At 41.1% G+C, this 26,474-nt stretch overlaps 1 protein-coding gene and 1 pseudogene across 1 annotated transcript in view; both read left to right on the top strand.

Moving 5' to 3' along the window:
• Window positions 1–5,114: 5,114 nt before the first annotated feature.
• LOC126234790 (putative inorganic phosphate cotransporter) overlaps window positions 5,115–26,474 on the top strand; it is a 153,360-nt gene continuing 132,000 nt past the window's right edge. The window contains exon 1 of the mRNA XM_049943542.1: window positions 5,115–5,184. Coding sequence (XP_049799499.1) covers window positions 5,145–5,184 — 40 coding nt within the window. The 5' untranslated portion in view covers window positions 5,115–5,144. The remainder of the gene's footprint in view (window positions 5,185–26,474) is intronic.
• LOC126212129 (5S ribosomal RNA) lies at window positions 22,233–22,350 on the top strand (annotated as a pseudogene).

The raw sequence follows: 26,474 nt of genomic DNA, 5'->3' as shown, positions 1-26,474 counted from the left end.
CAGTGAATGACAGCCATCTTTACTTTTGACATGCTTCAACTGTTAGCATCAATGCCAAAGGCATAACTTGGATTATTTATTTTTGCACAGACTTCTAAAAAGGAAAGTTTCAACAATGCTGATGACATTATCCACACTGACTGCTTTCTACTTATGACATCAGTAGCTCTGTCACACTACAGACTTGGTTGCATTTAATGTTATCATTGACAGACTGAAATTGTCAGCTATGAGTGTGTGTCATGTGGACGGGTGCCAGTCAGGTTAGTTGACCAGTCAGTGGAAAACAAACTTGCAAATAATTAACTTAGGCAGTTGAGGAAACAATTTCAGGATGTCTAGAACTGTCTTTCATACCAGAAAGACGTTTGTGATAAAAGTTATCATTGTATATTATTCAAATTAAGTTCAGTCCAGTCTCGGAAAATGCTTGTAAACAGTCTGTCAGTTTCTTGAGAGGCTATATTCATGTCGAGTCTGTTACATTATTTAGTGCAAAAGTAACTTGTTACTTAAAATTGCCTCGTGAACATTTATGTGGTTTCTGTGTATCAGCAGACTTGTGTGGTGATAGTTGTTACATATTATTATGGTGTTCGGTAAGTGATGATTAGATTCTGCAATCTTTGATGCAAACCTTAATACTGGACTGGCTCTAGGTTCGAACTACACGTAACTGTTACGGAGATGCTTCGGGAACTCAAATAGGAATCCCTGGAGGGAAGGCGACGTTCTTTTCGAGACACGCTAGAGAGAAAATTTAGAGAACCGGCATTTGAAGCTCACTGCCAAACCATTCTTCTGTCGCCAACATACATTGCGCGTAAGGACCACAAAGATAACTTACGAGAACTTGGGGCCCATACGGACGTATATACACGGTCTTTTTCCCTCGCTCTCTTTCTGAGGGGAACAGGAAAGGAAATGACAAGTAGTGGTATAGGGTACCCTCCGCCACGCACCGCACGGTGGCTTGCGGAGAATCCATGTAGTAGTAGATGTAGCTGTAGAACCAACACGGCCACACTGCGGGAAAACGTGGAGCGTAAAAATTGTAGGGCGAATCCACAGCTTGTCTGCATCCAGCAGGTTCAATTGGATGTACGTTGCGGTAGTTATGTAGAAATGAAGAGGCCCGCGCCGCATAGGCGGTTCTGTCAAACCTGTCTTCGGACCGCACAGCAACACCCTTCATATGATGAACATCTTCTCAAAATTTGATCAGTAACGGCAGGTGCTGCATGGTATAACGTTTTCCATTTCTGTCAGTGTCTTTCAAATGCGAAAAATTTGAGAATCACCTCCTCCTTTATTTTTATAAGAAAAAAACTACAGAGAAATAAGACTGTTGAACACTGGATATAAATTGTATGCACGAATAATTAATAACGGGCAGAAAAAATAGCTGACACCATCTAACTAGAGGAACAAAACGGTTTTAGATAAGGACGATAATGCATTGACAATACCACAGTAGTGTGGCAGATGACTGGAAAGAAACGAGGACATATCCTCAAAACACACATTGCATTGGTAGATTGTGAAAAAGCCTTTGACAGAGTCGATAGGTACATGCTGTGGAATATAATGGAAAGACGAGATTGTCCGAAACATTTGATGCAAGTGATAAAAAGTTCGTATTCAAATTACGAAATTTTACTTAATACGGGAAAGAGAGAACAGGACCAATAGCTGTTGACAGAAGAGTATGACAAGGATGCAGTTGCTCACCCATTTTATTTAATGTACATATTGACGACATTGTTAGACAATGGAAACAAGAAGCTGTTCCAGAAATAAAATGAATTCTGAGAAACACACACTTAAATACTGTATTCTTTTCTGATGACCAAATAATTTTACAAAAGACGGAAGATGAATTACAACTTGCTCTATATCGTTTGGGCTCAACAGATAACTCTATAACTTGAAAATACCAGCAGATACAACCAAAGTTCCGGCTTTTAAAGGAAATACCAATTACGTTCTAAAAGAATGTTTAACGGGAAATCAGTTGAAAAGGTATTTCACTGTAAGGATGTGATCTAAGTTATACTATGATAATGATATCTCAAAAAATTAAATAAGTTTCAAACGATATGTGGCACTATACATAGTACATTAACCAAGAAAGACATGAAGATGTAACTCTACAATTTAAACGAACGCAAAGTCCCCAAGATTAGCGTGGACTTCAACTCGAGACGTTTATACTTCTTTCCACAATGAAACTTCGTCTCTAAACCTGATATAAATGGAAATACTATCAATGACAGTGATGCTAAAGCAAAGTTACGAAACACAGAGTAGAGGTAGATATCCTTGGAATTGTGAAGCAACTTCAGTCATTTAATAAAAGAAAGTCTTGTCGTACAGACTGTATACCAATTAGGTTCTTTTTAGAGTATGCTGATGCAATAGCTCCATACTTAATAATCATATACAACCCAAAGACTTGGAAATTCCACAGGTCACACCAATATTCGAGAAGGCAATATGAGTAATCCACCAAATTATAGGTCTATATCATTTACGTCGATACGCAGCAGGATTTTTGAACATTATGAATTACCTCGAAGGGAAAGGTGAATGGACACACAGTCAACACGGATTTAGAAAACATCGTTCTTCTGAAACACAGCTAGCGCTATACTCACACAAAGTGATGAGTGCTACGAAAAGAGGTTTAAAATAGATTCCGTATTTCTAGATCTCCAGAAGGTTTGACGCTGTACCTCGCAAGCGGCTTGTAAGCAAACTGCGTGCTTACGGAATATTATCTTAGTAATGCGATTGGATTCATGACTTCTTCTCAGATAGGTCACACAGTTCGTATTAACTGACGGAAAGTCATCAAGTAAAACAGAAGTGATTTCTGGCGTTCCCCAAGGAGGTGTTATAGACCCTCTGTTGTTCCTTATCTATATAAACGATTTAGGAGACAATATGAGCAGCCGCTTCAGGTTTGTAGAAGACGCTGTCGTTTATCGATTAGTAAAGTCATCAAAGGTCAAACCCAACTGCAAAACGATTTTGATAAGATATCTGTACAGTGCGAAAATTGGTAGCTGAAAGAAGTGTGAGAGAACATCCACATGAGTGCTAAAAGTAATCCGTTAAAGTTCGATTATGTAATAAATCGATCAAATCTAAATTCCTTAACTTCACCTGAATACATAGGAATTACAATTACGAACAACTTAATTTGGAAAGAACACATAAGAAATGTTGTGGAGAAGGTGGACCAATGGCTGCGTTTTATTGACAGAACACTTAGAAGATGCAACAGATCTACTAGAGACTAGCTACACTACCCTCGTTCCTTCTCTTTTGGAGCGCTTCTATGCGGTCTGGATCCTTACCAGATAGGATTAAAGGAGTACATCGAGAAAGTTCAAAGAAGGGCAACACGTTTTGTATTATCGATAAATAGGGGAGACAGTGTCACAGACATGGTACAGGATTTGGGGTGGAAACCATTAAATGTTCAAATGTGTGTGAAATCTTATGCTAAGGCCATCAGTCCGTAAGCTTACACACAACTTAACCTAAAGTATCCTAAGGACAAACACACATACACACACCCATGCTCGAGGGAGGACTCGAACCTCCGCCGGGACCAGCCGCTCAGTCCATGACGAAACCATTAAAACAGGCGTTTTTCGCTGAAGCGGGATCTTCACAGGAAATTTGTCGCCGAATTTCTCCTCCGAATGCGAGAATATTTTGTTGACGATGATCTACAAATGGAGAAACTATCACCATAATGAAATAAAGGAAATCGTAGCTCGCACAGAAAGATACAGGTGTTCGTTTTTTCCGCGCCCTGTTAGAGACTGGAATAATAGATAATTATTGTGAAGATGGTTCGATGATCCCTCTGCCAGGCACTTAAGTGTGATATGCAGAGTAGCCATGTAGATGACAGAGTAAGGTCAACACCTATGCTCAATTCCTGAAGTGAGATCTGAACAACAGCTAAGAAAGACCAAACGACGCAAATTTTAAGGAAAGTAAAAGCGTGTACTCTGATAGAGCGAATAAAGGATTTTGAAATGTGAAAAGAATTATATTCCGCATGAATGAAAGAATAGAAAACAAGATAACAAAATGTACGAAGGATATTGAAAGGATGGAAACAGAAAGATTAGTCAGACCTGCAGAAGAGGTATAAAGGCAAGGAAAAGGTGGCTTTTGCGAAGACGCAACAGGCTATTGGCCTACTCCTTGAAGTGAAGAAGAACAACAACAACAACTTGAGTGGAGGACCCGTAATCACAATCTACATCTACTACATCTACATTTATACTCCGCAAGCCACCCAACGGTGTGTGGCGGAGGGCACTTTACGTGCCACTGTCATTACCTCCATTTCCTGTTCCAGTCGCGTATGGTTCGCGGGAAGAACGACTGCCGGAAAGTCTCCGAGCGCGCTCGAATCCCTCTAATTTTACATTCGTGATCTCCTCGGGAGGTATAAATAGGGGGAAGCAATACATTGGATACCTCATCCAGAAACGCACCCTCTCGGAACCTGGACAGCAAAGCTACACCGCGATGCAGAGCGCCTCTCTTGCAGAGTCTGCCACTTGAGTTTGCTGAACATCTCCGTAACGCTATCACGCTTACCAAATAACCCTGTGACGAAACGCGCCGCTCTTCTTTGGATCTTCACTGTCTCCTATGTGTACCCGACCTGGTACAGATCCCACACTGATGAGCAATACTCAAGTATAGGTCGAACGAATGTTTTGTAAGCCACCCTCTTTGTTGATGGACTACATTTTCTAAGGACTCTCCCAATGAATCTCAACCTGGCACCCGCCTTACCAACAATTTTATATGATCATTCCACTTCAAATCGTTCCGTACGCATACCTCCAGATATTTTACAGAAGTAACTGCTATTAGTGTTTGTTCCGCTATCATATAATCGTACAATAAAGGATCCTTCTTTCTGTGTATTCGCAATACAATCCGCACGCAGCTGCTGTGCCGTGTTGAGATCTGTGTCTCGCTAACCGCGAAGCACGACTGCTCGTCGCGGTCCGCTGGCGATAGCGGCTGGCGTATCCGAGCGGCAGCTTGGGTGGGGGTTTACAGAGAGACCACAATCAGCTGATGCGGTCTGTCAGTCCGCCGCCATGGCCACGACGGAACAGCAGACGGAGCTCAGCACACACAGTAAGTACCCCAAGCGTCCGAGCAGGCGACGAGTGTTTAGCAACGCAAAAGTGATTCAGGAGGGAACCCATGGCAGTTTATGGACGTAGCAACTACATCTACACTCGACAAATGTCTTTGAAGTGCGTGACAGAGGGTACCACCCACTGTATCGCTTACGTTTTCTTCCCATTAAACTCCCGTGTGGAGCGCGAGATGTAAAGCTGTTTAAATGCCTCTGATCGCGTCGTAAGTAGCCTTCGCGGTCACTCCAGGAACGATATGCAGATGATCACTGTGTATTCCTAGATTCATCAATTAATACTGTTTCTTGAAACTTTGCAAATAGGCTTTCTTTTGTGGGTCGAACCAGCATTTGACGATTCGTGTTGCTCTTCTCTGTATACATTCAATACCCCCTTTTAGTACTATCTGGTACGGGTCCCATACTATTATAGGATAGATCGTCTGAGGGGTTCGTAAGCTTTTTTCTTTTTCTTTTTTTTTTTAAACTAATTCCGTTTTCCCCTAAATCATATCAGTGAACCGGAGTGTGCCACATTTTCAACCTAAGACTATGTAATCGTTCCATTTCATATCCCTAAGAATTCTTACAAGGAATTATTTGTGTAAGTCGTCAGATTCCAGCTGTGTCTCATTGATATTGTAGTTATAGTATATAAAGTTTTTTTCTTTTTGTGAAGTGCACAATTTTACGTGCCAGAACACAAACTGCCAATTTTTGCCTCGCTTTGAAGTCTTGCCGAGATCTGTCTGCAGTTTATGCAGTTTTATATTTTCAGGCAGTACTTTATTAATGGTAGCAGAATCATCTGCGAAGTATGATGTTACTATTAATATTACCTGACAAGTCATTAATATACAACATGAACAGCAAAGTTCCCAACATACTTTCCCATGCCGCTGTGGGGCGGCTGGTGGAGTTTTTTTATGTTGTTTATATATAATGTTTATATATAATGCATTTCCCTGCCGTTTAACCATATGTGGGGCGGCGGGTGGAATTAATTGTTATATAAACGTTTCTATTAATTATGCTGTCTTTTGCCGTTCTCAACACTGGCTCTCTAACTACAATTTTGGCAACCAGGAAGTGATTAGCAAAACGCGAAGCCTGTAATTAGAATTCCTAGTGCCCACTTCATCTGAGAAATACACTTATAGCTACAGCTTATAGCTCTGAGGAATTCATTTCCTTAAGGTCACTGTAAACAATTATCTTGTGGCCTAATAGATACTGCTCAAATTTCTGTTCCTCAAATACAATTGCCAATGCTTCCAGTTCTGAGATGCCATAATTTCTCTCTGCTGCCTGTAAAGATCGACTTGCGAAAGCTATAGTCTTGTGCACTTCTTGTTCGTTCTCTATTTCTACTTGGAATATCTCCACAGCTATACCATAGCCACTAGCATCAACAGACATACAGAATGGTTTTTCAAAATCAGGATGATGTAAAATAGGACTATTAATTAAAGATTGTTTAAGCACCTCGAACGCCTGTTGATATTCTGCTGTCCAAACCCAAGGGGTATTCTTTTTCAGCAGGAGGTGATGACAGGGCGCATTAAAAGCCTGATCACTAACAAAACGCCTATAGAAGCCGAAAAGACCGAACATCGATCTCAACTGCTTCTTGTTTCCGGGAGCCTCAAATTTTTCAATGACTGCTAACTTACCTTGGTCAGGCAGAATACCTTTTCCACTTATCATATATCCCAAGAAACCTATTTCCTCTTTAACGCACTCTGTCTTTTCAATCTTTAGTTTCATGCCACCTCTCTCAACAGCCTCTAATAAAACTATGTGTTCTTCTCAGGTAGGAGTTGCTGTTAACAGATCATCTACGTAGACTGTTATTTTATTAATTAAGGCTGGTCCTAAAACATGGCACATCACACGTACGAAGGCACAAACAGAGATATTAAGTCCGAAAGGTACCACACGGTATTGGTAACAAACTCCTTCGTACAAGAGAGCTGTGTACTTCCTTGAACTTTCCGCCAGCGGCCAATTCCAATATCCACACGTGATGTCCATAGCAGTTAAGAATTTTACTCCCCGGAACTTTTGCAATAACTCGTCCATGTTCTGCGGTCTATCACTTTCCCTAACCACTATTTCATTCAACCAAGACCAATCTGACACTCCCGTCTCTTTGTGGTACAACAACAAGAGGATTATTGTACTCACTGACCGCTTTTTCAATCACGCCCCACTCTAGCATTCTCCGTATCTCCTCTCGAACCGCCTCCTTCCTAGCTACATGTATTTGGTATGGCTTCCTGAAAAACACTTGGCCAGGTTTCACCTTTAATTGACATTCATAACCTTTGACCACGCCAGGTCGATTTGAAAATACCTTATGATGCCTTTTTAAAACCTGTCTCAGTTCTTCCTTCTGATTAGCTGAAATTTTATCGATTTCCTGCAATTTAGCTTCTATTTTGTCCAAAATAATTGCTTCTTCTTCTTCTTCTTCTTCTTCTGTGTTTAGCTTACTTTTACTAAAATTAACACCTTCGTCCCAATATCTCCTATTTTTCAGAACTCGTATAGGCAGCTCCCAAGTTTCATCATTAGTTACTACATGTTTATCAATAAAAGGCACCGTAATTTCTCCGGTTATGGGCAAGACCATTTTTAACTGGCTTCTTTCAAAGTCAACAACACTCTGATATTTCGACAAGAAATCTATGCCAATTAAAACCTCAATACTGAGATTATTTACAATTAAGCATGGATAATCAATTAAATTACCATTAATATCAAAGGGCAGTAAAGCTTCTTGCTTTACCGCTTTTGACACCTTGCCAGTAGCACCAATTATTCTTAGTCCTGATACCCTCTTTACTGTAAGCTTGTCTTTACCAGGTAATGCATCAAAGAAGGACTGAGATATCGCACTCACCTCACTTCCACTGTCTAAGACACAACGTACATTGATACCCAACATATTCACTATTATTGTAGGGTGGCTTATTCTAGGTTGTACGGGTGGTTCCTCAAACTCATTCAATAGTTCCTTTTGTATTTGTCTCCAACTAAAGTGATCGACATCTGTCTTCATTACATTTAGGTCAAAGTGTGTAGGGTTTTTCTGAATTACATTTTCAGCTGCCTTTTCCTGTCGGTCTATTAATTTCAAATCGAAACACCGCACGACTTCATTACATTTAGTTTGCTGAACATGACCCAAATTACTGTAGTCTGAGCGATTCTGCGCCTCCAGACCGGGCATAACACTAGTTACAGCTAAACCACTTTCATTATTATCGTCGGGTTCCTTCTCAAGTGACAACTGGTCACAGCTACTGGGTTCATCGACCCCCAACAGGCTACCCTCTACATTCTCACTTACCTCCTGTCCTAAATCTATTATTACAGTATCAACCTCCTGCACAGGCACTTTAGATAAGAGCACATCATTCTCATCGTAAATATAAGCATGAATTTCTTCTGCTTCTTCACCTGACAATTCAGTATTTTGTAGCTCTTCCCTACCGTTACACTGCTGCGCCTTCTCTTTCTCTTCCCGCTTAGAAAGCGTCTCCAACACGGTATCTATCAAATACTGTGAGTGATCTAATATTTCTGCTGTATTCTTAGATGCTACTGACCCTTCATCCACATGTTCAGTCTGAGTATTCTGATCTGTCTTACCAATTACCGTAACTACTGGCTTAGGAAAAGTAACCGCCTGGTGAGCGCCAGTGTCCTCATAGACGGGAACTAGTTTTCCTGCCTCGGCCTACTACTGTTTCCTTTATTTTCATTATAGTTAACTGGCACAGCATTGCTTTCCGCACTGTTGTTCACCTGCAAAATTTTGTTCGGAACAAAATTACTATCATTTGGATGCCATTGTTGGATCTGATAATTATTTCTCCAATTGCTACCTGTCTTAGGATGGCGAACACCTACTGTTCTGATGTTTACATTGCCATTCTGCTCGTTCTTAAAATTACCACTAGTGTTATTAGCATTTGTGTTATTACGTGCTTGCTCCTCATTGGCAGCAACACGCTCTACACGTTCCAAATACTCAATGAAACGATCAAGATTGTCTCTTAGGGGCTGATATAATTCTAGTCTGCCAATACCATGGCAGTTTGTCTTCAAGACCTAGTATTATCATTTCAGGTTTTAGCTTTTCTCCCAAATGTGACAAACGTGAGATCCATGACCTAGCAAACTCTTTTATACATTCCTTGCCTGCATTGAAGCGTTTTCCACTCAAAAATTCTCTCAACACTTCATTTTGATTATTGCTAGACCAATACTCATTAATGAAAGCTGTTTTAAATTCCGTTAGTGTTTTACACTTCAACATAACATCAGCTGACCAACGCATGGCGTCACCTGCTAAATGGCTTCTAATAAATGAGATTTTCTCTCGTTCAGACCAAGTTGGTGGAATCACATCTTCAAAGTCGTTCCAGAAATCTAGCGGGTGGATATTTTTATCTGGATCGAACCGCAAGAACTGCCGACACCCGATAAAAGCGGCGTTTGCAGCTACAACTTGTTGCATACTACCATTACCAGAAGTTACTGAAGCTACTTTACTCTCAATGTTAGCAATGTTAGTACTAACATTTTCTACTCTCATTTCAACATTATCTACTCTTTGCACAATATGAGTAGTATCAGTTTTGATTGCGTCTACTTCTGCTTGACATATGTTTACTTTTATATTAACATCTTTAAACCTATCTGAGCACAGTTCAGATTCCGCCTCGATCTTTTCTGTTAACTTGTGCTCCAGCTTCGCATCTTCCATTTGGAAGTCTTTGCGAACCTCAGCAACTTCGGATTTTACTGTTTTACACATTTCAGAAAATTGTTGAGCAACCTTTTTCTTAATATCCTCATGGTTGTAATCAATTTTATAATTCAAACTGTCCAGATGCTCTTTCAACTTATTGCAACCAGCCTTGAAGGTATCGTCCATTACCTCCAATCGTTTATTAAAATTAGTTTGGCTGGCCACAATCCTGTTATTTACCTCAATTATATTAGATTTTAATTCAGCATTACTGGTAGCTATTGTTTTTAATATAACATTTAAATCAATAGCCCCAGTATCTTTGGGTTGCTCACTAGCTGGTTTCTTATCACACTCAGGTGACGAAAAACTAGCTCCAACAGCAGAATCATCAAAACTAAATGTAACTTCTGATTGATCAGTCATATTTAACTTCTCCTGTTTAAACTCTACCACTTCTGATGGCTGTTTCGTTTTTAACTCATCAGATAAACTATCATCCAATAAATTAACAATTTCTGATTTCTGCTTTACTACAGGGGTCTCTATTATTGAATCATTGCCCCTTTCCACAATACTGTCAGGAGACAATACTTCATATTTCACTTTAACATTACTACTTTCATGCATATTTACACTTGAACCGTTGTCTGGATTTACAGTTTTTTCAACAGACATAGGTTCTGATTTAAATTTAACCTCGGTTTCTTCTGGCAATTCCATCGCCGATAGTCTTTTAGTGCAGGTTAGTAAAATTTTTAACAGCTTTTCACTTAACTTAGTTCCTCCTGCACGACGTATGGCGTTGCCCGCGCGGCGTACCAGGATTACTGATACGACGCGGCACGTTGAACTGCAGACGGCACTCCAATGGCTGCTGTGTGGCCTGCAACTGCAGGCGCGGCTCCGGTTGCTCCGGCGGACGACTGCGGTGAGGCGAAACTGGCTTCTTGTGATGCCGGCAGCGCCGCTTGACTCAGTGCCAGCTCCGTCAATCCAGATGCGTTGTTAATCCAATTGTGTCGTCCACATACACACGTAACACTATCACTGTTTTATTACTCTGTGGCATGTCGCATTTTACTCCCGAATTCGAATATTTAAAAATCACTTTCACTATTACTCAGTTTCTTTCCCAGCCGATGCACCATATGTGGGGCGGCTGGTGGAAATTTAGGTTGCTGTTATTTAATGAAATAATGTTTTGTTTGTTTTTCCCGGCCGATTAACCATATGTGCGGCGGCTGGTTGGAATTTTGTGCTGTTAAATGATGTTTGGTTTGTAATGTAGAAACATTTCCCGGCCGATGCACCAATTGTGGGGCAGCTGGTGGATTGATTGTTATATAAATGTTCCTATCAATTATGCTGTCTTTTGCCGTTCTCAACACTGGCTCTCTAACTACAATTTTGGCAACCAGAAAGTGATTAGCAAAACGTGAAGCCTGTAATTAGAATTCCTAGTGCCCACTTCATCTGAGAAATACACTTATAGCTACAGCTTATTGCTCTGAGGAATTAGGAGATTGTCTGGGATTCATAATCAAAAACGATCGTGAAAAAACGTTCGCTATATTCTGAAAGTCACAGATGAAATAAACAAACTACATTTCAATTTTATCCACGATTTTGGCTTCATTACGTAGTCTTGACTACATGATAAACAATATCTGTGGAAGTTGTATACAACGTATCGTCATAATATTTAGCCAACCAATATTGTGGGACACCAAAAATGTAAATGCATGAAATTCTTCTTACAGCGGATTGAGAAATTGAACATCCATTACGTACTTGCATGTTTATCTGCGAAAATGGCCCTTGTCGGTACGTCAGCATAGAGTTCGAATAGAATCGCTGGAACATTGCAAACCATTCAGATTAATCGAACATATAAATACGCATAATGCTGATATCACCAGGATGTGTTCTTTCTCCTCACCCCCGTGGCAGTAATTGAATTAAGAATCAGCCGGGAATAACATTTAAATCAATTGACGAGCATTGAGCTAGCGTCACGAATTTTCAAACGTCCACTGCCATGTATGAAGGCGAGTGACACCACGAGTGCTAACGTCGATCGAGGGGTGTCGTCGTAATCGTATTGAGTGACATTGAGCGGTCACACACGGTAGCGGTCGCGCGGTTCCAGACTGTAGCGCCTAGAACCGCTCGGCCACCCTGGCCGGCGCTGGATTGGAAGAGGAGGTCCTATTCCATAGCCTGCGAGGTCACACGACCTGAATAACCTTCGTTATTTCCTATGGGGATATCTAAAGCCACTTATGTATAGGACCCCAGTGTATACAGAGATGGAATTAATTGCCAGAATTGTAGCTGCCTGTGATGTGATTCGAAAAACACCAAGGATATTTGTCACGGTACATGAGAATCTTGTTCGCGGATGTCGTGCATGCATTGAGGTTGACGGCCATCGGTTTCAGCACATTTTGTAAGACACAGTACAAATGGTACATTCATTGCCTCAGTGATGGTATTTGCAGTTAACTGTAACTGATGCAGATAAAAAAGTATACAGAAATGTCATTTTACTCCCACTATCTCCTTAAGCTGGCTTCTCTGACTCCAGATTCCATACTTAAAATTGTTCAGTGGAGCATCCTCTACGTTCTGTTAAATTTTTCACTCTCTTATGGAAACACCTTGTATAGTGCAAACGAGACTTAGAACGATAAAAAAGAAATACAGGTGTAGGAGAATGGGAGAAAGAAAGAGTAAAAACATGTAGACTGCAGATTAATGAGTATACTGAATCTGCGAAAATTAATGGGTAGATAATGTTATTTTAAGACATACGCCCTTAGTTAATGTTGAAAACAGAGGAAATTTGAAACTTCTTTAAAACTACAGTGCAAGTTATTCAACAGTCGAGTGATTGCAACACAGGAATCGGTGCAAACACATGTGGTTTGAGAGGAGGTTGAAAGTAATTCAGAATGTGAGGGTTTGGTGTTTCGCGAACGTTGTTAATTGAGATTGCAAGAAGGAAACAGTCGATAAAACAAATCAAGCGCGTTCAGGCTATACATAACAATGAGGGCTACCTGCTGAAAGAGGTAGCGTGATCTTGTAGTTATATTTGGATAATGCATCTTACATAGGAATTCAGAAAGAAGGTTAGTGTTTAACGTCCTGTTGGCAATGAGGTAACTAAAGACGGAACAGGAATGTAGCCCAAATCAAGGCACTAGGAAATATCACTTATTTCACCTTGGTGTACGGTGTCTTAATGGTAGAATATGGGCGGAACTCGTCCCGAAAGACTTTCCTTGTGATGTCTCTGGAGAAAAATCTTTCCATGTACTTGTAAAATATAATGTGGCACGTAGATCTTCTGGTCTTAGTCACAGGATGACTGAAGTTTAGGAAATCGATTGCTTAATGGCAAATTGCACTACGTATTGAATGCTACTCAAGACTGTAAGACCAGGTTCACATGAGCCACAACATTAAAAAAAAAGTCTAAAGCGAAATAATGACAGGCCTGGATGACTAGAGTAAGGGTGTAGGACAAATACTGCAAGACTGAAATTGGGCGTCGCTTGTGAAATTAGAACATCTCGTCAGCATTTGTTTATAGTATTTCAAGAATATTTTTGCGAACTAAGAATTTTATTCAGCCCTCTAGATATAGCACTTAAGAACCCTGAAGATATAATGAGGACTAGTAACATACAGCTATTACACACTTATATAGGCTGTCATAAGTTCCTTGGACAATAAGTTAGTCACCGCTACAGAAATCATAACAAGCATCATTTAACACCGTGTAATTACGCCCTTGGACTTGAAGACCGCCTGGAAGTGAGTCCACAAGTTTGTGCAGGCAAGTCGCTTACAGGTTAAGCCACTCGCTGAGGAACTGATCATTCAGTTCCACCAATTGCGAGGGTGCTGGTGTCGGCGTTTTACCCGCTGTTACAACGTATCCCTCCAGGTTATCTGGGGTGTTTAAATTAAATGATTTTGCAGGCCATTTGAGATGTAATAGGGTTGGGGGATTGATCAGAAAACGAGTTACGTACTCTTCCATCCCACTGAACTTTGCTGTTGTCTGTATATACCCGTGTGAGCAATTACCTCTTGCGAGGTGACCGACTCCAAATGTTCATTGAATTCATTTCCCGTCGCAATTTTCTCTCGATAACGCGTTCAGATGGCTCTTCATTCACTTCCTGCAGCAATTACTGTCGGGTTTGGAAACGGTTTTAATTGACAAGCTGAGAAACGATCTCCGGTCACTCTCAGTAAGGCTCTATTTGCTACCACAATTCTGTCGTCGTATTTCGTGACCACGTGCGTTATACCACTGTTTGCAGAAACGTTGAACAGTCCGCTGCGAAACACAAACAGATCCAGGATCTTTACTCCGTATGTCCAAGGGCACGGCCAGACGCGATTGCCCCTTATCGCCAATCTGTCACATCCTTACATTTACTCATGTTTACGTACAATAGGGACTGATGACCTCAGATGTTAGGTCCAATAGTGCTTAGAGCCATTTTTCGTACAATGTCCGCTTGGCACATAAATGTCTCAAGGATCGCTACTGCCTTACGCTCACGAAGAGACAGTGCGCGCGTCGTTGAGCGCGCGTCTCGACCACTTTTCCACATGTAAAGCCTTCAGCGCACATTCTTCAACATGGGGCTCTGCAGCAGACGACCCCCACCAGTTCTCATGTTGGGCCAATGACATCGTCAATTACGATTGCAGTGGGTACGGGATCATCGCGATTGGTTCTTGGATCAATGGGAACATGGTCAGACGAATCACGTTTTTTGATGCACCATGTCGATGAGCGTGTCAGGATACACCGCCATCCAAGCCGTCAGCTGCTCGAAACATAATTGCGTCACCGACGCTGACCAACGCAGGCAATGTTTTGGTGTTAAGACATCCACCAGGTCTTCCATCGGACCTACTGTAGTAACGAAGATAGCACGTCAGCTGTGGATTACGTTAACATTACTGCGGACCACCTGTGTCCTTTCATGCTTGATGTCTTCCACGCCAGTAGTGCCATCTTCCAACAGGATAACTGTCCATGTCATGAGGCCATAATCGTGTACAGTGCTTTGAGAAGCATGATAGTGAATACACGTTGATGCCTTGGCCACCAGAAACCTTAAAGGACCTTTTTGGGACAATATCGGGCGGCGGCTCAGCGCCCACAAACCATTGGCCCGTTATTTACGGGAACTATATAACCTGTGCGTAGACGTCTGGTGCCATTAGCTCCAGAAGTCTATCAAGGACTTTTCGAATCCATGCCACGGAAAATCGTTGCCTATTAAACAGGTGTTCATAATGTTTTGACTCATCAGTATAAAAGGAATGTCAACAAGCATTAATTTCGTGAGGACGAGTGCTACCCAATCGTGAAAGGAAAGTGTAAACGCTCTTCAGCCGTCGTAACAACAATGAATGTAGGTCTTATAAGATTTTTTGGCGTATAACACTCAGCACGCGATCTACCGTCTGTGGCGAAGGCTGTGCAGTGCAGTAATTTTGTTACTCTCCTCTCCCACTTTACGTAACAAACGTCCACGAGAAAAAAGTAATGTCTCTCATGATTTCGAGACTTAATTTCGAGTATTTTACCTTCGTTATCGCTACGTGAAATGTTAATGTAGGAACATATTACTTTACTCCTCCCATAAACTGGGTGCTTAGAATTTTACAACCCATCATATTCGTGAAAGACGTCTTTATCTTGCGTCTCCCACTGGAGCTTTTGTCTCTGTGATGTTCTAACTACTGTAAACAAAATCCCAGCGATTCGCCTCATTCTTTTTTGTGCTTTTTCGAGCTTGATGAATTATAACATAAAATCACCAGACAACAGTAGGCGGATCAGCATATTAGCTGCATTAGTTCAATCCTAGGAGCACATTGTTTATAAACAGCTAACGTACTACCTGAAAAGCTATGACGTCGGCGATAAATGTCATTAGCTGCATTAGTTCAATCCTAGGAGCACATTGTTTATAAACAGCTAACGTACTACCTGAAAAGCTATGACGTCGGCGATAAATGTCAGTCAAGCTTCAGAAAACACCATGGCACAATAACTGCTTTAGTCAAAGTTAGCGATGATATCAAATATGCCATGGACAGATCTGAAGTCAGCATTTTAACGCTGTTTGATTTAAGCAAGATTATAGAAACCGCTTATTTTGACATGTACATACGATCATGAATTATTGACGGAATATTTGTAACCGTATCACAGAGAAACTTCAGTATCACTACCAAAGTGGAATATGCCTCTTGTATAGCAACGTGCTAACTGACAATAAGACGTCAGCATTTATAAACTATTTTTGTGAAGTCTGCCACATGCTTTACTTGCGACCGACCCTATGTGGTAATTCCATTCCATATCGTTACAAATTGCTACACCCAGGTATTTGACGTGTTAACCATCCAGTAATGATCCATCAAGAATTACTTCTGGCCACTCACTGTGTTAATAAGACTGCTATTTCTGAAATTCTATACATTTATTATTGTTAACATTATACGTGGCTAATGTTCTGCATAATTTATTTTGTTGGTTCGCTAAGGACGTCTGATCAGATTAGATGTACTTTTCGTACCAAATGAGGAGATACCTAATAAATATTTATAAAATAAGAACAGATATGGTAATCTACCTTGTGGATGTGAAATAGGCAAACAAAAGTCTTAAGCATATTTAAATATGGTTCAAATGGCTCTGAGTACTATGGGACTTAACATCTATGGTCATCAGTCCCCTAGAACTTAGAATTACTTAAACCTAACTAACCTAAGGACACCACACAACACCCAGTCATCACCACATATTTAAATATAAAAGGTTATAAAACTTGTGAGCAAATATTAAATATTCAATACACTTAAGTGCGTACGATGATCCTAAGGCTATTGTAGCCACCCATCATCAAATAAAAAAAATAAAAAAAAATTACAGCACTAGTTTACAATGGTCGCATTACTGCATAAAATTTGTACAGAAGTCAGAGTGTACACAATATTCATATTATGTGATATTGATAATAACATACATGCATCAATCGGTTCTGCCAAGAAACTCACCAATGGAGTAGAAGGAGCTGGCCACCAATAAATCCTTTAGACTCTTCTCAAACTGTGCTCTATCATTATTTAAACTTTTTATAACTGCTAGCATGTTATTGAAAATGTGTGTTGCTGAGTAGTGGACATCTTTCAGAACCAAAGTAAGTGACTAAATAGTTGTGAAAGTTATTTCTCAATAAAATGCCAGAAAGGGTCTGAAGGCTCTTGTCAGGTGAAATAAGCGCATAAATAAATAAGTCGCTCTGAGCGGCACTCGCTATACGTTTGAGTTCCGTGATTGGTTCTAATGATTTTTTGTATGTTACATAATCTTTTCATTGGATCATGCGCACTGCATTACAATTCCTTATATTAATCTCAAAGTTTCAACAATATTCTGCTGATACACGTCAGTATGTTACAGCGCCCTGCATGAACGAAGAATTACAACACTTCATTTGAAATTTATTCGCAAACGTCGTGATTATAACACTATTGCAGCACTTCCTCGAGGGACTTCAGATGTCAGAATAGGTCCTGGCGATTTCTTCCCACTAAAGATATCTGACAGCTTCTATCTTCTATGGGGTCATCAGTCAGTTTCATATGTGTTCCGACAGTTTGTAAACAGTGATTCTTTACGAATCGAAAATGCAGAATCTACTAAACCCTTTTTAACTGACTAGGATTTACGTAGCTATACTGCCAACAAGTTGATTAAAAATATCACAACACAAAGAATAATTTGAAATTCTTTTACAGTATTCGGATAGGGACATAACATCTACAAAACGCGAGTACTCTACAAATCAAACTTAAGTATCTTGCAGAAGTTCATTGAACCACATTCACACTATTTCCCTACCGCTCCACAACGCGCGGAATGAAAGAATACTTGTATCTTTCCGTGCTAGTTCTGATTTTTCTTACTTTATTACGATGATAATAATTTCTCCAGATGCAGGTGGGCGTCAACAAAATATTTTCACATCCAGAAGAGGAGGGTGGAGATTGAGATTTCGTGTAAAACTCTTCGCAACGAAAAATTCTTTGTTGTAATGATTGCCACCCGAACCTGAGTATGATATCCATTACACTCTCCCCCTGTTTCGCATAATACAAAACGACCTGCACTTCCTCGATGTCCACTGTCAGTTCTCTCTGGTAAGGGTGCCACACTGAACATAGCTACAGAATCTTGTCATGACACCAACTGTAGCTAGAAGAGAGCATCTTTTTCTTTGAAAAACGCAAGAGTTTCTAATCGACATACAATCTAATATGAAAAAATAAAGTTTCATAAACACATAGAGGGAGAATAAAAGCTTATGTAATCACTGATAATACACGTTATTTTACAAAACACTTTACTGTGACGTTTGAAATCGGAAAGGGCATTATACAGTATGTTTGAGTATGTTCATGAAACAATAGAACTGACTTAAGGAAGAGGCTACTTCATTTTAACAAGATTCTTACTGGAAAACAATAAATGTTTTCATCTTCTTCTGATATCCGGAGAGAGTGTTACCCTTGATACCTATACAGTGTACATGGGAAGAAAATGTTCCTTGCTCTTCTGAAATTTTCGAAGGCTTGGACAGTTTCTAATTACGGGTTGAATAGTAGCTTGAACCCAGATTTAAGAGCGTCAGTTATCTGCCACTGGCCAGTTTCCCACACAGTATCAAGTGGTGGGGCTGTAGACTGATGTCCACTGAAGGCCCAGAGGCACTGACTTCCTTCACCAGCTGGAGCAACTTGTCATTGTAATCCAGACCTACATGGGCTGGGGCCCACAGAGAGATCCCTCATATCTCCTCTTTCGTTCTGAGCTATTTCTAGTAAAATTTCAGGAATTTCGAAGTTGTGTCGCACGTCAGGTAACGATGAACTGAAATACGCTTTTTAAGGTTGGTACTGCACTGCTTGATAATTGCTGAGTAATAAGTGCCAGTTACTATGGAACAAACTTTCGTATCCCGCCTGGAAGGCGGCACGTGGGTCTGCTCTTGTAAACTGAAGGGTAGGCCGAATGTAGGAAGCGAGTAGGAGCAGGAAAAGGAGGTACTGCGTATACGTGATAACTCTTTTACTTAACTTTACATATAGATGAGCACGTAGGTGCAAAGCCGTACAGGTATGAACGTTAAGTTCTACTAGTAGTAGGACAAATTGTCATTGAAGTAACAACAGTAATGGACCCCTATGAAGTATAAATGGTGTTGCTAGGTCGTCTCCTCGGAATCAAATGTTACACTACTGCCCATTAAAATTGCTACTCCACGAGGATGACGTGCTACAGACGCGAAATTTAACCGACAGGAAGAAGATGCCGTGATATGCAAATAATTAGCGTTTCAGAGCATTCACACAAGGTTGGCGCCGGTGGCGACATATATACAACGTGTTGACACGAGGAAAGTTTCCAACCGATTTCTCATACACAAACAGCAGTTGACCGGCGGTGCCTGGTGAAACGTTGTTGTGATGCCTCGTGTAAGGAGGAGAAATGCGTACCATCACGTCTCCGACTTTGATAAAGGTCGGATTGCAGCCTATCGCGATTGCGGTTTATCGTATCGTGACATTGCTGCTCGCGTTCGCCGGGATCCAATGACTGTTAGCAGGATATGGAATCGGTGGGTTCAGAAGGGTATTACGGAACGCCGTGCTGGATCCCAAAAGCTTCGTATGACTAGCAGTCGAGATGACAGGCATCTTATCCACATGGCTGTAACGGATCGTGCAGTCACTTCTCGATCCCTGAGTCAACAGATGCGGACGTTTGAAAGACAACAACCATCTGCACGAACAGTTCGACGACGTTTGCAGCAGCATGGACTATCAGCTCGGAGGCCGTGGCTGCGGTTATCCTTGACTCTGCATCACAGACAGGAGCGCCTGCGATGGTGTACTCAACGACGAACCTGGGTGCACGAATGCCAAAACGTCATTTTTCGGATGAATCCAGGTTCTGTTTACAACATCATGATGGTCGCATCCGTGTTTGGCGACATCGCGGTGAATGCACATTGGAAGCGTGTATTCGTCATCGCCATACTGGCATATCACCCGGCGTTATGGTATGAGGTGCCATTGATTAAACGTCTGTCACCTATTGTTCGCATTGACGGCACTTTGGACAGTGGACGTTACATTTCAGATGTGTTACGACCTGTGACTGTATCGTTCACTCGATCCCTGCGAAGCCCTACATTTCAGCAGGATAATGCACGACCGCATGTTGCAGGTCCTGCATGGGCCTTTCTGGATACAGAAAATGTTCGACTGCTGCCCTGGCTAGCATATTCTCCAGATCTCTCACCAATTGGAAACGTCTGGTCAATGGTGGCCGAGCAACTGGATCGTCACAATGCGCCAGTCACTACTCTTGATGTACTGTGTTATCGTGTTGAAGCTACATGGGCAGCTGTACCTATACACGCCATCCAAAGCTCTGTTTGACTCAATGCCCAGCCGTAACAAGGCCGTTATTACGGCCAGAGGTGGTGGTTCTGGGTACTGATTTCTCAGGATCTATGACCAAATTGCGTGAAAATGTAATCACATGTCAGTTCTAGTATAATATATGTGTCCAATGAATACCCGTTTATTATCTGCATTTCTTCTTGGTGTATCAATTTTAATAGCCAGTAGTGAAGAATCTGCAGCGGCGCTCGTAAAGCTGAACAGCGCCGGCTAGATGGCGCTGTCGTCGGTGTCGTAGTGCCAACCTACGAACTTGCACCTACGCCGTGGAATCGTAGGTATCGATACCACGCAAACCACAGCTGCTACTTTATACCCGACCTATGATGGAAATATAGACGGCAGGACATTCCAACTGCAGCGAAGCCTCTGCACGGCCGCTCAGTATGCATTCGACAATTCGTGCAGTACGGTGATTGACTAAGGTTGTTGTGGAACCGATTATTGCGGCGTTCCGGTGGTACGGCTACATGTCTGTAAGACATTATCTGAGTGCTTATGATCGTGGACGAGCAGTCGGACGACTTGAAGCCAGTCAAAGGCTCACTACTGTGGCCACAGTTATGAGTGTGGCCAGAAGTGTCATCTCGAGATTAAAAAAAGGCTGCTGAAGGCGGAAATGCTGTACGAAAGAATGCCAGTGGTCATAGATGCGCTACCACATCGCAAGAGTATCAATACGCAGCCCTAATGAAGAACAGGAGCAGACATCTCACTTCTAGGCAGATAACTGCAGATCTTCCAAACGTTACCGATACATGTGTCTGCCAGTAACATTTGATGGCGATTAAAGCAGGATGGTTTGTATGCTGGTAAACCTCTTAAATGCGTCCCTCTTCAACCACTTGATCGTCGAGGAAGAGTTAGTTTTGTAGGGAACATATTGTTTGGGGTCAGCAATAGTGGTCCAGAGTGATGATCTCCGACGAATCTCATTTCACTCAGGTAAGAAATTCTGGCACCAGTTACTATGGAAACAGAGGGGAGCAATTCGCACTACACAGTGTTTATGAACGTCATCTGTATAGCCTAGGCGTTGTGGTGTGGGCAGGCTTTGTGCACAAAGGCCGAATAACGCCGCATATCTTTGTACGAGCTACCGTCAGAACGTAGCGGTATTGCAAGGAGATATTCTGGATTAAATCCGTTTGTTTAGGGAAGCGGTAGGTTCCGACATTTTATTTATTGACGACAATCTCCACCCACACAATACAGCTGAGACGTCGGACACACTGCAAAGTGAAGATAATGAACGTATGGAATGGCCTGCGTACTCCTGGTCCTAAACCCTACAAAGCATGTCTGGGGTGCTCTTGGCAGATGCGTTTCTCAGCGAACACCCCATCGTCGAACAGTGCAAGAACTGAAAACCGCCTTGAGAGAGGAGTAGGACAATTCCCCCCGAGGACTCGTCAGCAGTTTGGTAGCCAGCAAGAACAACAGGTGCAAAAAGTGCGCTAGTGCCCGAAGAGGGCATATTTCTTACGGAGCGCCCGATATCGACCTTCATGTTGGGAGTTTGATCTGTGTCAAACACGAAGGTTGTGTATATCTGTAATTCTGTTTTCCCATGTTGTCAGATCTGTACCAATTTTCATCGTAATAATTCCATTTAACTTCTATTACGTATGTACTGTGTTTTACGTTGTCCATCAGTGCCTGTGATTATTCCGTCCAAAACTTTGTTCCTTAGCAATCGTCTAGCGCAACGACCTTGCCGCAGTGAATGCACCGGTTCCCGTCAGATCACCGAAGTTAAGCGCTGTCGGGCGTGGCCGGCAGTTGGATGGGTGACCATCCGGGCCGCCATGTGCTGTTGCCTTTTTCGGGGTGCACTCAGCCTCGTGATGCCAATTGAGGAGCTACTCGACCGAATAGTAGCGGTTCCGCTCAAGGAAAACCATCATAACGACCGGGAGAGCGGTGTGCTGACCACACGCCCCTCCTATCCTCATCCTCAGCAGAGGATGACACGGCGGTCGGATGGTCCCGATGGGCCACTTGTGGCCTGAAGACGGAGTGCTATAATCGTCTAGCAGTGTAAAATTAAGTTATGGAACCCCGAATGACGACCGAATCTGAAAACCCCTTTTCCACAGTGAAAAACAAACAATGCACGAAAGGTCGAAATTGTTTCCAATCTGAATTATGGAAAGAGAGGGGGAAACTTACATTAACTTCACGATGAGTGATAAAATAGTTTTGAGATATCACGAGATATGACTCTGGGTGCACTTCCTACTTATAGGTAACCATTACACGTTCCCATTTTCCAAACTCGTACACAAATGACACTTCTGTCTGTGTGGCGGAGCAGGATTTGGGTTCGGTATGTGAAGATAATTTCTTTTTTGCAGGGGAGAGGAAATGGCCCCTCCCAACTGGGTACGCCCATGCTTGCAACACTTGTCGTTTGGGCAAAGAATGCTCACCCTGCAGTTAAAGTGTTTTGATAGCCAGATAAATCAGTAAATACATGAATAGAGTATGGCCAATAAACAATAAGGTAAACGCTGAAATGTAATTTAATTAATCTGGCCACAGCTACATACGGTTTTCTGTATCTCGTGGCCGGCCGCTGCGGCCGAGTGGTTCTAGGCGCTTCAGTCCGGAACCGCGCGACTGCTATGGTCGCAGGTTCGAATCCTGCCTCGGGCATGGATGAGTGTGATGTCCTTAGGTTAGTTAGGTTTAAGTAGTTCTAAGTTCTAGGGGACTGTTGACCTCAGATATTAAGTCCCATAGTGCTCAGAGCCATTTGAACCACTTTTTATCTCGTGACTGAATATGGCGATCTGTGTTTTGCGGAGTAACAGTTTACAGAGCCCATCCAGCTCCCGTAATTTATCACATTTGTGCTGCGACGTTTCTTAAAAACGAAAAAAGGAGCCTGTGCGATTTTTCAGAGCTACGGTAAAGTACGTGGAACAGCCAATAACAGATAAGCCGCTTCTGTCTTCTAATCAACATACAATCTAAGATGAATATGACCAAGTCAAGTGGCCTTATCTCTACTGAGTGAAATTAATTCTTTCAAAGTGGCGATTAATTACGTTTGTAGCTGCCATTTTTGCTTCTGTGTAGTAATCAAAAGCACGGAATTCACCACAATCCTCTTCATAAAAAATTATAAAACACAATTTAGAACTTCAGGCTTCATCTTATCATATTGCGTTTTCAGTATTTCTGCAGTCAATGTGCGACTGGAAACATAATTCCAACCCGTCAAATGATTATATGTAAGGCCACAAAACTTGGGATTTTAGGAGAAGCCAGCATTTAAAAATAATGCTCAAAGTCATTGAATACTTCTGTCAGAGATGTCTCCTGCTCTCGATTTTATTTCGTGTAGTTTTTGTTTATCAGTTTTATTTTGAGTTTCTTTTAATTTTCGTTGTAATTCGCTCTATTTTTTTAAATCAAAAGTAGGTTCTTGATATCGCCATTAAATTATGGCAGATTTGTAACAACTTCCGCTTATATATATAGTACACACGTAAACTACAATTTTCTGACTCTGACCAGGTATTTCTGCAAATATTCGTCTTCTAATATACAGTCTGCTCGTCGTCGTATTTGCTGGATATAAATACAGTAATTTGTTGACATTTTGTGATTACTTTCATGTCGTTATCATCATAGCTCTTCTTGTTTCCACTGGATCTCCTTCGTTCTGGATTGATAATTTTTCATAGATCTGTTCATGCGGTACATGTAGGAGAAGTTCATTAACGAGATCAGAAATTACAACGAAAATGGAATTTATTCGTCGTTTACAAACGAATAAACTGCATATTTATATAAGCCGTTACATTTAAATAAACCTTCGGTCAGAGCTAACCGCCATTTCGACGGCAAATTCTCATGGTGACAATCCTTCTTGCCACATAAGTGACGATGTTAGCTTGAACTGATAGTACGAGGCATGTTGACAAATTGAAAGTGTACACAAGCCGCATTGTCCCATTCACAGTCTGAGACAAACTGCGTTCTATTCTAACCTCTGTTACACAGGTGGTGTAGGCAGCGATTTCCTGTCGTGGAGTGTTCAGAAAAAAACCCATGAATTATGATTGTCATGAGGTGATGCACACCTTTGTTTGAACACTTTATAAAGAACGTAAACGATGATGTGAGACAATGATATTGTGATGTCTAATTGCAGATCTCACATTGTACAATAGTGACAATGGATGAAGTAGATTAAGGAAACGCAATATTGACTCTAGAGTACTACTCAGAGAGTCAAGCCCTTTTCGCTGATTTCCAAAGTATTTAAACATGGTGGTTTTGTTACCAAAAGAACAGAGAGGGCGGGAAGAAGGAGGGGAGAGCGACAAACCAGGCACTCTTTAGCTTTATTGTTAAAAGTGTTCACTGCTCCTATCCATCGATTGCATGGAAATTATGAACAAAATATCCTATAGTCATTATGGCAACATCTAGAAGTGCTGAGAAAGCTGTATCCTTTCGGTCGACGGACAAAAACCTTTTCTTGTGTATTAATTATGAAGTTTCACCAAGAAGGTACAGTAAAATCAGTTAAAATAAGTAAACAAAAGTTACAGTTTCACAAACAAGAAGTAAAATGAGCAGTTACATCTTTTGGTATACGTGCTGTCGTACACACGAAGATCTATTTCTCAGAACGTACAGAAGGAAGGCAGATTAAGATTTAATGTCCTGCCGACAAAGTGGGCGTTACAGATTCCTATACAAGTTCGAATAGCACAAGGGTGCGGAAGGAAATTGGTCGTCACCTTACAAAGGAACCATCTCAGTACTCACCTCTATCGATTTAGCTTAGCCACGGGAAATCTCACTCTGGATGGTTGGGCGGGGTATGAAGGGTTTTGTTCTGTTTGTTTAAAATTGTTGTGGTGGTGTGTGCGTGTTATTGTAAAACGTATTAAAATGTAACAGCAATAATAACAGTACTATTTAAAAGAAATAAATAATTCTTATTTATATGCTGCTGAGTGAATTATTTTGTCATACCTTATCGTTACAAATAAATACTGAAGTGGTGTTTCATTAATTCAGTAAGTGAAATAAAAAGTATGCACCAAATAATTAATACATCACACCACGACCTCTTCCCATAGCAGCACTGGTGTCGTAAATATATTTTTTTAAAGTGACTGATAAATTACTCTGAGAAAAATTAATCTTACGCACCAGCCACAAAAATACTCCCACAAAAATATTTCATTTACGTAAAGTCTAAGATTGTTCTACTAAATGTTATTTTCACCGTTAGAATTGAAAAATAATAAATTTATATGGGTTCTTGTCCTCGGAGTTCAAATATTGTAATATCGATCGAAGGAATTAGTGTCTGATTATTTCTGCAGTTTGAAATTGCCGCTCCTTACGCTCACGTAATGGTGGCAGACAAAACACCATCTGGACTGGGTATTCTTACCAACGTAATTTTCGTAGAAAATCAATAACATCAACTTTTTCCTTTATGCTGGATTAAATTTCAGAATCCTACACCACTTTGACTGTTCACAATATCAATATTAATCACAAGTTACCAATAATACAGAATCGCCGTACCAGGCGCTAATAGCCGCTTTCATGTTTGCTGCGGACACAAAACTTAAAACATTCATAGTAGGTTATCTAGTTAGAAATAAAAGTCCGTACACTAGAATTCCGTTTAGTAAATTGTACGTTATATTCTAGACCACTTGCACCTCACGCAACACGACTACTTTTTACAATATTTAAAAGAACAGACTTCAGCTTAATCTTTGATCTCAGCCGCTTGATGCATCATAGAGAACAATAGAAGGAAAAAATTTCACAGACAATACAACGCCAATACATTCTTTTAGTGGTATTATCTTTTGTTATATGATTATTCTTTGTACAAAACTATTTATAAAAATAATATATAATAATATAATATAATATAATAATAAGTCTTTTCCTTATCAG

The sequence above is a fragment of the Schistocerca nitens genome, chromosome 1, assembly GCF_023898315.1.
Source record: "Schistocerca nitens isolate TAMUIC-IGC-003100 chromosome 1, iqSchNite1.1, whole genome shotgun sequence".
Lineage (NCBI taxonomy): Eukaryota > Metazoa > Arthropoda > Insecta > Orthoptera > Acrididae > Schistocerca > Schistocerca nitens.
Note: the sequence above shows the minus strand (reverse complement) of the source record. Positions and strands in the feature narration are given on the sequence as shown.